The following is a 14704-nucleotide window of genomic DNA, read 5'->3' as shown; positions in this document are numbered from 1 at the left end:
GCATTTCTGATACTTAGCAAAGATTATGATACTGAAACCATGAAACACTGATGTGATATAGTAAAATCTGTATTCAGCTAACATAAACTTAATAGTGGAAGTGAGAGAGAGAGAGAGAGAGGGAATGAAGGGACACACATTTTCAAGTTCTGCAACACAGTTCATGGTAAAACACAATTGCTCAAATATAAGATATTAGTAGCAACAACATTAATAATAATATACAAAATTCTTGATATGTCTGTGATAGGGAGAGTTTGCTCTTACTCCATTTTTCTCGCAGACTCCTCCAGCATTCTTGAGGTCACCTGTCCATGCCAGGCCCAAGGTGCCCATCTCAAAGTCTCGGTAGGTGAACATGTAGGCCAGGCAGAAGGCATCGTAGTCCTCCTCTGGGAAACACAATGCATAATAATAATAATAATAATAAAGTGCAGAGCCTTTTCTCACAGAATGCTATGTAAGCTGCAATGTGTCTTGAGTCCCTTTTGACAGATTTACCTCTTCAGCAACATCTAATTTATTCTTTAATCATTGTTGATAACCGAGGCATCAATGTTGGCTCATTTTGTACATTTTCACTCCCTTCGGTCTTATGGACTTATCTTCCAAGACTGTGCACCTGAAGAACTCATTCAGCAGAAGTGAACAGGGAGAATGTTGTTACTTAGTTAGTTTCATGTCCTGTGGATCATTTTGCATGCTATATCTTAATGACGTGAAGTGAGTCATATTACATTCACATCACAAGTTAATCTGTAACTATGGCTACATGCTGAGCATTTATAAGTTTTTTAAAATACACAAATGTGAGCTAGCAATTCCTACCCACCACCTTTTATGCATTACAATAACAAAAATTCTTTTAAAGTTTGTTTTCAGATTTTATTTTGCTGTTTGTCGCACATTTTATATCTATGTTACCAAAAATTTTAGTTGCAGCATTGTGTACCGTTTTTTGTGCTAAAGACAACTTTAATGTGGAGTAATGAATGTCAGTTCTCCTGCTGTAAAGATATAGGCGTACCTCTTGAAGAAGCCCTTTTAAGGATCTGGAATCATTACACTCACTCTCCAGTATATTTATTCCTTAATGGTTTTTGCTGGTGATGATAAAAATGTATTTCAGCTGAACTGAAATATACACAGTTGAAAATGAAGTAATGTACTCTTGCAGTAAATATTCAGCAAGCTCCCATCTGACATAAAGCATGAAATTGGGAATCTTTACTAATTCAAAAGAAAATTAAAAACGTAAGGGGGTTGACAGAGAGAAAGCATACTTGAACATAAATGTAGATGTTAGCCAAGTCTGCTGGTGGCTCTGTTATATATTGCCACAAACAGCATCCCCCATGGCCCCCACAGTCACCAGATCTCAATATTATGGAGCCCTTGTGGTCTGCTTTGGAGAGAAGAGTAGGTGATTGGTATTCACTCCCACTGTCGTTACCTGAAAATGCCACTATTTTGCAGGAAGAATGGTTTAATATCCCCTAGAAAACCATATAGGACATGTATTTATCCATTCCGTTATGAGTGGAAGCTGTTTCAAAACCAACAGGTTTCTTACACTGTATTCGGCATGGCAATGTGTTGTGTTTTTGGTGTTTCCATATGTTGTACCTCTTTAGCTCCACTCTTTATATAAATTATCTGAATATCTAGATCTAAGGATTGAAAAGTCCTATTAGCAACATGACAAATAGCATGTTTGTTATAAAGCTTTGTGATAAGTAATAAAGTGCTGTAAACAGGACTTAGGTGTGTATAAAATACCACAGTAATCAAGTAAACATTAGACTACTAACAGCAGATGAACAGCAGCTTCATAGTTCAACTGAGAGTTGCTTCCTTCAAAGTATCAGGTTTCTTACTAATTTAATTATTTAAATTTTATAAGCCAGCCATAAGTGCGAGTTGCATTAAGCTGTAGAGCAACAGGTTATTGTTATTATTATCATTATCATTATCATTATTATTATTATTATAGTATACATAGTCAGTTTCTATGAGGTCTTTGTCTTTTGTTAACCTTGACTCATTCCATATCCCTGAAGGATAGCTCCACCTTTGCTGGGATCTATGGAACACGATGAATGAATGAATGAATAAGTCTAAATACTGAGTCAGTATGCAGTTGCTATCTCGATATTCACACAGATCCAACAGACTGGGCAGCCACTGCGTGGAAAAACGTCTTGATAAATGAAGAACCACAACACCTGCTAGATGATCCATCATTGAAATGATCAGTTCTGCAGCTAATAGCTATATCTTCAGGTATACAAACAAGACTGTTTGATAAGTTTAGTAAAAATGTAAGGAAAATTTTTGTTTCATAAACAGCTCATCTTACTTCTCAACATAGTCTCCTTTGATGGATATGCATTTGGTCCCGTGAGCCTCCATCTTTTCCATCCCATCAGAAAAATAGGTTCTGCCAAACTCTGCATACTCATTGAATGCAACTATCATTTACTCATTTTATGAAAATTTCTCCCCAGAGAATCAAAATTTCAATTTATGGAATAGAGAAAAGCCACTTGGAGCTAAATCTGGTGAATACAATGGATGAGGAACCAATTCAAAGCCCAATTCATACACTTCCACCATGGTTACCAATGGTGTGTGGGAAGATGCATTATCCAGGTGAAAGACCACTTTTTTGCATACCAACCTTTGCCTTTTATCAGCCAACAGAAGTTGGAAATGATCCAACAATGAAGCCTAGTATGGTCCAGTTATAGTTCTTCCTTTTTCCAAGTAATCTGAACCAAGTGAGGTGGTGCAGTGGTTACCACACTGGACTTGCATTTGGGAAGATGACGGTTCAAACCTGTGTCTGGCCATCCCGCTTTAGGTTTTCCGTGATTTTCCTAAATTGCTTCAGGCAAACGCTGGGATAGTTTCTTTACAAGGGCATGGAAAACTTCCTTCCCTACCTTTTCCTAAACCAGTGGGGCCAATGACCTCGCTGTTTGGTCCCCTCCCCAAATCGACCAACGAACCAACCAAGTAATCTCCAAGGATTATTCCTTGGAAATCCAAAAAAACAGTGGCCATCACCTCAACAGCTGACAAAATGGTCTTTGCTTTCTTCGGTGCACTTTCACCAGCCTTTTTTCATTGTTTTGATGGCCGATTTGTGTGCGTTTTTTGCTTTTTAACATCCTGTCAACAATGAGGTCATTAGAGACGGAGCACAAGCTCGGGTTAGGGAAGGATGGGGAAGGAAATCGGCCATGCCCTTTCAAAGGAACCATCCCGGCACCTGTCTGAAATGATTTAGGGAAATCACGGAAAACCTAAATCAGGATGGCTGGAGACGGGATTGAACCATCGTCCTCCCGAATGGCCAATTTGACTCTTATATAATCGTGGATCCAGGTTTCATCATAACTCACAAATCCATGCAAAAAATCTTGTACATTGTGAGTAAACATTGTTAGGCATTGTATTGAAATGTTATGCTGGAAGCCGTATAGATCAGCTGTGAGCACCCACTTCACACACAGCTTCTTTGTAGCCAATTCTCCATGCATGACATTATCCATCAATCCGTTGAGATGCATAGAGCCTCAGCAATCTCTCAAATATTTATTCGGCAGTCTTGCATTACCGTTTCATGGTTTTCTTTGTGGTGTCCTCAGTTGAATGGCCGGAGTGCGCTTTGTCTTTGGTGTTTGTCCTACTGTGTTTCAATTCATTAATCCAAAAGTAAATGATCTTCAGTGATGGTGCAGTGCTCACACGAACTTCACCCAGTTCTGTTTTGATTTGTGCAGCAGTCCAATGTTTCGAATGAAAATGTTTAGTAACAGCATGAAACTTGGTTTTCTCCATTTTCAATTGCAGTTGGTACACTGACCAATTCAAACACCTATCAACAATGTAGTGTATGCTGTACATTCTTGAAATTCCTTACTCAATCCTTGGAATGATCAAGCATGATTATGCAGGTGCAACAAAAATGTTGCATTGTCTCACAGAAATTTACTGGACCTATCAAACCATAATCAGCTCATACAATAACAAGACCGGGGTTAAATGGATGACCAACATTCTTAATCAAATCAAAATAAAATGCACATCAACATTATAGTCAGGTAATAAAATTGGCAGAGCAATGGAGTGAACCACCACAGACAGCAAGGAACCCACTGGAAGAGCAACATAATGTGGAGTAGACAGGTGTGGTAGTAGCACGCAGTTGTATGCAGGCTGAAAAACAGATCAGATAAAGACCAAGATAAAAAAGGAAATCACACAGTTTTACATTCCAATAAATGCAGAAGTGTAACAAACCAGTCTTTGGACAGAAGACAACAACAACAACAACAACACCATATTTTTAGCGTTTATATCCACATGTCAAGTCAATTCCATCAATGTAGTTTGAACATAATTTGCATGTTCACAAAACCAGAAATCTGCATGTGTCCCAAATTCTATTTTGCTCCCTCCCAGACAGTTCCAATAGAGTGATGGTGGCAACAAATGGTTGTTTATTCTGAACAGCTTCAGGTGACACACTGCATATATTTGCTTTTAAACAGCAGAAGGATGGCAGTACAGATAGTGGCCACAAAAAGTGGAGATATCATATCAAACAACCATCACAAACACCCAATGGAACCAAGGTCCTGTAAATTGGACAAAATGTCAACAGCAAGATATTTTTATGCATAGGAATCATGGGTTTGGATATTTACTAATGAAGACTCAAGTTATTTGCCTAATGAATAAAACTCGGTAGCCCTCAATGTAACAAACTGCAGAAAAAGTGAGGGAACATTTCATGAACTTCTCTTCCTGGTGGCCAGCAGAAGGTGTCTAGACTACACACACAAATGGTGAAGAATGCTTTCAATATGTCAGCAAGGAAGTCTTTGGTTCTACTCTACTGAAATTTTGGCAACACAAATTACCAGTCAAGAAAGCGGTCAAATATCTTTGAGTCCATATTGACCACAAACTTTGTACAAAGGCACATATTACACAAGCTGTTGCAGACTGCAAAAAGTTCACCATACTACTACTTGCCATCATGGGTGTGAGCTGGGAGTGGGTGCCGACATTGGGCTAAGGCAGTATTGTGCTGCATACAGGGACTATGCTTGTCATTGTTTGGTGTCAACTCCAGACACATGCCTAAGACAACTGTTAGTACAAAGCTCTTAGAGTATGACTAGGGGCTATGCAGTCTATATTGATTCACTTTCTTTTAGATGAAGCATTGGGCTTCCCCTATACCTACATCACAGATATCTGAATGTGAAATTTTTACTCAAATTCTCACAATTCACACGGGCTGACATATTAAAAGACAGATTACTTCAACAAGTGTGTGCTATTCATCCAGAAACTGCAGTCTACATTGATTCACCCCCCCCCCCCCCCCACCACCACCACCTGCCCGTCTAACTTCCCGAATGCATCTAGCTGCCCTACCATCTCTCTGTCTCGTCTGTATGCTCCTGTTTGCGTGAACAGGTGTGTGTGTGTGTGTGTGTGTGTGTGTGTGTGTGTGTGTGTGTTTTTTGTTGTGTCTATCTGCGACTTAGTATTTCCACTGTATGGCGAGAAGCAACTATCCTTTTCATAATATTGTTAAGGATCTTGTAAGTAGGACAGCTGAACTTTTGGCTTCAATACACTGAGAAGTGTGTTATTCTTCCTGATACCAGATCAGTGAACTATTAAGACATCTACATAGTGAACAATCTAACCATCCAATGGCATATGACATAATGAATCTGATATTACTGATCACAAATAGGAATCAGGTAGTTACCTCATATTGGGTAAAAGTGCTTTGTTGCGTACCTGGCAATGAAGCAGTAGACAAGCTATCCAAAGGAACTATCCATGATGGAGTAGGGCACAAATGAAATAGCCAGCTACAGCTCTTTTAAACATTATTAAATCAACAATCAAAAAGAAGTTCAACATGAAATGGCTAGAGACTCAAAATACAAAGGCAAACCTTATGCCAAGGTGAGTATGGTGGTTGTCCCTAACCTCTGGCTTGAGAAAAATCAATGCTCCAGACGTCTCACAAACACTATGAGGCACCTCGCTTCCAATCCCAGCTGTTACAGGAAGCAACTACATCATATTAGTCTGGTCAGCTCCCTACTGATCGACTGTGTTGAGGAAGGAGATGTCAGTCACATATTTTTTTGGGTGCACCAACAGGTCCAGTGATACAAGCCACATCCTACAGTGCCTGGTTACCAATAGACGCTGTTTACTGCTCTATTTCAGAGACATCGATTTTTATGTATCTTTTTGTTGCAAGAACATGTCAACTTCTCATATGATTCCACTGTAATTTTATCTTTATGATGATGTGCAGTGGTGGTGGTGGTTGTTGGGATGTTTAAGGGGGACTAAACAGCTAAGGTCATCAGTCCCCCAATGTGCAGTGAATTAAACCCAATGTCTATGTTGCTCTTCAGAGTGTTAAACCTCATATGTATGATAGTGGCTGTGCGAGTTCTGCTGAGACGCCAAAAAATAACCGAAACAAAAAAGGAAACCTTTCATTCATTAATGTCTTGAGTAGTATCAATATTTTATCAAGTAGATGACTGAAACACTTAAAGGACCTTGTGGTCTTTAACAAAATTTATCACTTATAATAAAAAGTTTCACACCAGAAGTGAAATGTACAATAATGACACCAGGAGTATAAAATAAGTCCCATGTAGACTTTGCCCCCTTGTAGGGTCACCAGACTAGGAATCAGTACTCCTGTAGAACAGGTGAAGAGGCAAGTAAATTAGGATGCTTACAAGTTCAATAAAAAGGATAACTTGATGGTCAGTCATAAATATTTTGACCTCTGCAAATTTTTGACCCATCAGTTATGTAGAAGCAATCACACAATTTTCAAAAACAATAATTATTGTGTCTGTAACTAGAAATAGCTTCAGGTGTAGACAAAACATCCATGGCAGCAAGGATTTCTTGCACTAATTTTTACATTTTTGTCCTGTAAAATGAAAGAGTATAAGCAGTTATGTGGTTTGCAAAAGTTTTACAATGTAAAAGTGCTTGTAAGCCTTATAATTCTTTTATATTCCAGGATAAAACTGTAAAAAATTACATAAGAAATAAACTCTGCCCTCTGATGGTAGCCCTAGGCAGAAACCAGTTGTCGTGAAATAAAGCGGTGTTGCTTGCAGCAGTGTTCTTCAGTCCTTGATAGTTTGCACCGTCCAACTCCTGAAATTTGTATTTGTATGGGCACTGAATGTGTTTACATGGAAAGGCTTTTTTCTCATCTTGATAGTCAAGACCAGTAATGTTTGCATGTTGTTCACAAAATAATATTTCTTTGGTGTGCAAAGAAAGGATTTGGTACTCACCAGAAAAAAGCTCCAGGAACTTCTCAACTCCGTAATTTAACGGGAACCGATAGGTTGGATCCTTTAAGGCATCTAAAGTATGAACCTTTATTCTCTTAATCATAAAGCTAATGTTATCTGGTTTTCCATCCTGGTCAAAATCTGTAATAAAACCAGAATACAAATATAAATGATAGACCAGGTCTAGCTAGTAGGTGGAACTGTTTAACTTTATATACATTAGAAAATAATGTTTTGTTTATGAATAAGTTGTTAACTAGCCAACTCATTGTCAATAATATTAGGTGAATTTGGATCTAGTAACACTGATGCATTGAAAGACAGTATAATAGAGATAATTGCAGTAGACATCTAGCCAAAAATGACTTTTAACAGGACTGTACAGTATTTTGTGTTGAAAATTATTTTTGAAATTGGCCTTTGTTATAATAGGCAGGCACATCAATGACATGAACATCCCAAGTTAATCAAGCATATAAAAGTTGTCAACAGAATTGAAATTGTTGAATTAACACAGCTTATGGGTACTCAACACATCTCTACCTTAAGCTCATAACATGAAGGAGCATAATCGAGATTAAATAATTTTCCATCCCCCACATGCTGAAGCAGACTGAACATCTGTGGCACTTCAATCATGGAAATTCTGAAGAAAAAATGTAATCTGCACACATAAAATTCGTATACTTTGGTTACAGCTGGTTTAACCTCCATGGTCACTGTCAGGTGCAGAGCAAATAACAGTTGCATACAAACCACCAAGTCCGTTCCAAGTACTGAAATCACATATCTAAACAATTGTCAAGTTGCCATATATAGTTGACTGTCAAAAATTCAAAATTCTAGGCACAAAATGTTCAAATTAACGAGCGTTGGATTTAACAAATGTTTGACTGATCAAAGGGGGATAAGGAAACACTCCAAATAAAATTATAAGTAGAAAATAGAAGGTGGCAATTAGGTTGGGAGGTTTTTTATTTTATTTTTTTGTGACTTCTGGCCTGAAGGCCATCTCTGTATTTTGGAATTTTACAGAGTAAGGTTACATTTATCTAAAAATTACACAACTAGTTTTATAACTGTTGCAGAGTTACTATAGAGGTTGGTAATGGTCAATGAGATCTGATTAACTGTTGTGCGAAATCAATTTTCTGGTTTGTGTACACTTTACATTTAAAAAAAAGTGATTGATGTCCCCTAGTATTATTCCATCACATTCAAAATAAGAATTATCTCAACTGCATATTATGTGAAGAGGCTAGACTGTTTGCCCATAGTATTCGCTTCTGTGCATATCGATTATTGGTACTCGTCTATTGCCACTTTGTTCTTCTATATACTGTAGTGTACTCTCATGTTGGATGACGGCAATAAGATGTTTTTAAATAAAAGCTTCATTATGGGTGTCTGTTTTTGCTAAATCATCGACCATTTCATTGTATTTAACGTTAGAGTGTCCTCTGACCCATATAAAATTTCTCTTCTTTACGAGATATTCGTTTTCCTTAGTAGCTTTCATGCTGAGAGTTGGCGAAGCCAACGAATGTGAATACCAAATAAATGTTCTTGTAACAGGTGGACCCATCTCAGCATAGCCTTATGTTCCACTCTCGCCATATTTAACTCACTTTTTGTCATATTTACAACAGCTATCATCCTGAAACGTGAACTGCAAGGTAAATTTAAAAAAAAAAACATACATATCAGATACCACTAACATACAAGTTTTCGATGAGTTTTTGATGCATTTTATGTACATATATCGTGAGCAAAATACAAAAATTCAATGGGGTGTCTATTAATAACACGTAACTTTTATCTTTTAATGTCTTTTAAAATTTCAAATCAAAGACACGTACAGGTTTCCGAGAATACAGAAAAATTTCATATTTCCATGCTGAAAAACTCTCATCAATGATCGCCACCTCTCAATATATATAGTGGCGAATCCCACAATGCCCATAACAGCGTATAGTATGATCTTTTTCTTTATGCGTGTAGTCTCCCGCAGCTACAAATATCCTTTGATCAGTACGCAATTTTTTCAATAAGCATTCTTCAAGACGGAAGAAACAAAAATGGTTCAAATGGCTCTAAGCACTGTGGGACTTAACTTCTGAGGTCATCAGTCCCCTAGAACGTAGAACTACTTAAACCTAACTAACCTAAGGACATCACACACGTCCACGCCCGAGGCAGGATTCGAACCAGCGACCGTAGCAACAGCGCGGTTCCGGACTGAACGGCAGAAACCATCACGTCGAGTGCGCTTCCCATATTTCATTGTGATAATTGTTTTCAGCAGTCTTATATTTCTGCTTCAGGCCAGCCGACAGGCTGTATGACGGAATCCCGGAAGTCTTCGGTACTGCTACTTTTCTGCCGCTACACATTCCACGGACTCAATAGCTGCTTATTTTCTGCGAAAGTCACATACTTACTTCCTTGATGTCATTCTGCAACTGATTTATGTACTGTAATAAGTTATGCACTGTTGTTAAGCGAAGAGTTGAATGACGAAATAATTATCTGAACAATAGACGAATCAATTCGAATCGTGGAGTATTAGGGCTAGCACGCACGGGTGACTAGGCACTGTGAGTTGGCCAGAGTGGCCGAGCGGTTCTAGGCGCTACAGTCTGGAACCGCAAGACCGCTAGGTCGCGGGTTCGAATCCTGCCTCGGGCATGGATGTGTGTGATATCCTTAGGTTAGATAGGTTTAAGTGGTTCTAAGTTCTAGGGGACTAATGACCATAGTGCTCAGAGCCATTTGAACCATTTTAACATACCTTTAACACTGCTGCTCAATTGTTCAGTTTATCCAACTGGGCTGTTATTATTAGAGGTGAAAAAAGACATGTTAAAGACAAACAGCAAATAATCACCGTATTCAGCACCCAGTTGTAATACGAGAGGCTTTCAATAAGTAATGCAACACATTTTTCTTCTTAAAGCAGGTTGGTTTTATTCCGGATTGCACTACACCATATCATTCCCCACTCTTTTGGCTACAAAACCCTGTTCTTCAACGTAATCTCCGTTCAATGTGACGACCTTACTAGGGGGAAGTCGCAGAAGACCGTCTCCATGAATTTACCGGCAGAGGGTGTGACTACTAATTTTATTCTCGGAGGAGAGGTGGTACGGCGTCACTACACGTTTTGGATTTTGTTTCCAGTTCGATGTGATAAAATCATGTTTTATGGCCTGTGACGATTTTCGACAAAAATTGTCACTATCAGCATCGTAACTTGCAAGCAAGTGCACAGATATGGTCCTTCGTTGCTCTTTATGGTCTTCCGTTAGGCGGCAAGGAGTATCCAAATTAGTGGACGTGTGTGACAGCACTACCAACGGAGACGTCCAGTTGAGTAGCGAAATGTTTGACTGTCGCCCGCAGATAACCTCGAATGAGTGTGTCGCCACGTTCCAACACTGCAGGAGTCACAGCTGTGTGCGGCCGGCCAGCACACGGGAGATCGGACAGGTAAGTGTGACTTTGTTGTGATGACAGACGCCGCACTCAACGACTCGCCGTGCTTTTCTTCCCTGCCAGGTGTCTGCAACTGCCTGACAATATCTGGTTTTCTGGCAAAAGAAACTCAACGACAGCTTTCTGCTTGGAACGCACCTCCTTTACAGACGCCATTTTCAGCTACACTACTGGCCATTAAAATTGCTACACCAAGAAGAAATGCAGATAATAAATGGGTATTGATTGGACAAATATATTATACTAGAACTGACATGTGATTGCATTTTCACAAAATTTGGGTACATAGATCCTGAGAAAGCAGTACCTAGAACAACGACCTCTGGCCGTAATAACGGTCTTGATACGCATGGGCATTGAGTCAAACAGAGCTTGGATGGAGTGTACAAGTACAGCTGCCCATGCAGCTTCAACACGATACCACAGTTCATCAAGAGTAGTGATTGGCGTATTGTGACGAGCCAGTTGCTCGGCCACTATTGACCAGACGTTTTTAGTTCGTGAGAGATCTGGAGAATGTGCTGGCCAGTGCAGCAGTCGAACATTTTCTGTATCCAGAAAGGCCCGTACCGGACCTGCAACATGCGGTCGTGCATTATCCTGCTGAAATGTAGGGTTTCGCAGACATGGAATGAAGAGTAGAGCCACGGGTCGGAACACATCTGAAACGTAACGTCCACTGTTCTAAGTGCCGTCAATACGAACAAGAAGTGACCGAGACGTGTAACCAATGGCACCCCACACCGTCACGCCGGGTGATACGGCAGTATGGCGATGACGAATACACGCTTCCAATGTGCGTTCACCGCGATGTCACCACACACGGATGCGACCACCATGATGCTGTAAACAGAACCTGGATTCATCCGAAAAAATGACATTTTGCCATTCGTGCACACAGGTTCGTCGTCGAGTATACCATCGCAGGCGCTCCTGTCTGTGATGCAGCGTCAAGGATAACCGCAGCCACGGTCCCCGAGCTGATAGTCCATGCTGCTGCAAACGTCGTCGAACTGTTCGTGCAGATTGTTGTTGTCTTGCAAACGGCCCCATCTGTTGACTCAGGGATCAAGACGTGGCTGCAAGATAGGTTACAGGCATGCCGATAAGATGCCTGTCATCTCGACTGCTAGTGATAGGAGGCCGTTGGGATCCAGCACGGCGTTCCGTGTTACCCTCCTGAACCCACCGATTCCATGTTCTGTTAACAGTCATTGGTTCTCGACTAACGCTAACACCAATGTCGCGATACGATAAACCACAATCGCGATGGGGTACAATCCGAGTTTTATCAAAGTCGGAAACGTGATGGTACGCATTTCTCCTCCTCACACGAGGCATCACAACAACGTTTCACCAGGCAACGCCGGTCAACTGCTGTTTGTGTTTGAGAAATGGGTTGGAAACTTTCTTCATGTCATTACGTTGTAGGTGTCGCCACCGGCGCCAACCTTGTGTGAATGCTCTGAAAAAGCTAATATTTGCGTATCACAGCATCTTCTTCCTGTAGGTTAAATTTCGCGTCTGTAGCACGTCATCTTCGTGGTGTAGCAATTTTAATGGGACGTAGTTACATATAGAGCCGCTGTCAATCAGAAATTCACGAAACTACAGAGGCTAAAGCGGGAGTATTCTACTATGTCCCACAGCAAATTCCAGATATTTTCCAACTGAAACTGGCCGGAAAAAATTATTGTTTTACTTATCGAACCCCTCTCGTAATACATTTCGAGAGTTTGGGTACACTGTGACAGTGTTGTGGGAGCAATACACGGCAGGTGTGACGTACCGGTGATGCGGTAGATGTCGTTGACCCTCTGGACGTGGCGCGTCATGACCTCAATGCAGGCCTCCTCGGTGCCGTACTTCTGGAAGAAGAGGTGGTCGGCCTGCAGGTAGAGCATGCACGTGGTCTTGCGGGGATCGACGGCGGTCGAAGCGGCCGCGGAGGCCGACGTCACGATCCTCCGGCGGGCGGGTCGCGAGTCGCGGTCCTCCGGCACGGTGGGAGTCAGGTCCAGCTCCAGATCGGGCAGCCAGCGGCGGCGGCGGCGGCGGCGGCGGCCGGACCTGCGGCGACACACCAGTCAAACACACCCACAGCCTCTCACTGGGCCTGGCCCTGCTTCCCCGTCACCAGCACTGCAAATGAGTACAGCACGACGAGTGTCCAGCTGAAACTGGTCGATCTGGCTGCGGTGACAGACCGATCTGCAGAGGAAACGTTAGCGACAGCCCCGGACATTTGCACAAGCCCCGCCCATTTAATCCCCTCCACGCCTACCCAGAGCGCATCAATATGATCTTTGGTAGTCCTCGTCGCTGTCGTGTTTTTGTTCGTCGTTTTTTTGTTTTACCGCGGTTGTTGATACTAGCAGTGTTGTGATGTTAGTACTTCCTAGCAGTTTGTGTAATACTGTCAAAATGAAACATGGACATGCACTCTCAATAAAGTTATCATACACAAAGTACCTAATCTTGACTGTTGTGGCCAAGTGCTGTCAAAACTGATATCTAAAAGACATTAAAGTACGATAAGATGTTTTGGAAAGATACTGACGAAATTATGTACATATGTTTAACAATAGGCAGCTCTAAAGCTCTCAAACACTGAAGAAGAACTCAAAGTAATCTCGTGTCTTCTATAAGCAAGCAGTCATAAGAGTCCACAAGCAAAAATGCACCCATTACACAAGCAAATATTAATAAAAACTTTGAGGTTCGCCGATGACATTTTAATTCTGTCGGAGACAGCAGATGACTTGGAAGAACAGTTGAACGGAATGGACAGTGTGTTGAAAGGAGGATATAGGATGAACATCAACAAAAGCAAAACGAGGATAATGGAATGTAGTTAAATTAAATCAGGTGATGCTCAGGGCATTAGATTAGGAAATGAGACACTTAAAGTAGTAAAGGAGTTTTGCTATTTAGGGAGTAAAATAGCTGATGATGGTCGAAGTAGAGAGGATATAAAATGTAGACTGGCAATGGCAAGGAAATCGTTTTTGAAGAAGAGAAATTTGTTAACATCGAGAATAGATTTAAGTGTCAGGAAGTCGTTTCTGAAAGTATTTGTATGGACTGTAGCCATGTATGGAAGTGAAACATGGACGATAAATAGTTTAGACAAGAAGAGAAGAGAATTTTTCGAAATGTGGTGCTACAGAAGAATGCTGAAGATTAGATGGGTAGATCACATAACTAATAAGGAGGTATTGAATAGAATTGGGGAGAAGAGCAGTTTGTGCCACAACTTGACAGAAAGAAGGGACCGGTTGGTAGCACATGTTTTGAGGCATCAAGAGATCACAAATTTAGCATTGGAGGGCAGCGTGGAGGGTAAAAATCGTAGAGGGAGACCAAGAGATGAATACGCTAAGCAGATTCAGAAGGATGTAGGTTGCAGTAAGTACTGGGAGATGAAGAAGCTTGCACAGGATAGAGTAGCATGGAGAGCTGCATCAAACCAGTCTCAGGACTGAAGACCACAACATTAATGAAGAACGTTACTGTATAAATATCTGACTGCTTGCATTACACATTTCTACATTATATTCTTTAGTCTTAATGAGGTAATCAGAAACAAACCAAGACATCGACTTTGCCTTGTTTATGCACAGCATTGACTTTACACAATCGAGATAATGGACAGCATCCTCAGCGATACTACCTATTAATATTTCCCAACAGAATTTCTTACACTACGGGAGGTGACGGAAATTTGCGCTCACTGCAGTTAACAAATATCAGATTTTTTGATATAGTGCAGATGAAACCTCATGAAATAATAAAGACAGTGTGGATACCATTCTTATTTTTCATTCTTATTG

The 14704-nt window shown here is 40.7% G+C and overlaps 1 protein-coding gene across 1 annotated transcript in view; it reads right to left on the bottom strand.

The window, feature by feature from the left end:
• The window catches only part of LOC126293640 (uncharacterized), a 759104-nt gene that overhangs the window by 70908 nt on the left and 673492 nt on the right, over positions 1-14704 (bottom strand). Inside the window, exons 6-8 of the mRNA XM_049986916.1 lie at positions 12661-12941; positions 7377-7517; positions 268-392 (exon numbers count right to left, since the gene is read on the bottom strand). Of these exons, the coding sequence (XP_049842873.1) occupies positions 268-392; positions 7377-7517; positions 12661-12941 (547 nt within the window). The remainder of the gene's footprint in view (positions 1-267; positions 393-7376; positions 7518-12660; positions 12942-14704) is intronic.

The sequence above is a fragment of the Schistocerca gregaria genome, chromosome 10 (genome assembly GCF_023897955.1).
Source record: "Schistocerca gregaria isolate iqSchGreg1 chromosome 10, iqSchGreg1.2, whole genome shotgun sequence".
Lineage (NCBI taxonomy): Eukaryota > Metazoa > Arthropoda > Insecta > Orthoptera > Acrididae > Schistocerca > Schistocerca gregaria.
The sequence above is the reverse complement of the archived record's forward strand: the minus strand, read 5'-3'. Positions and strand labels throughout refer to the sequence as shown.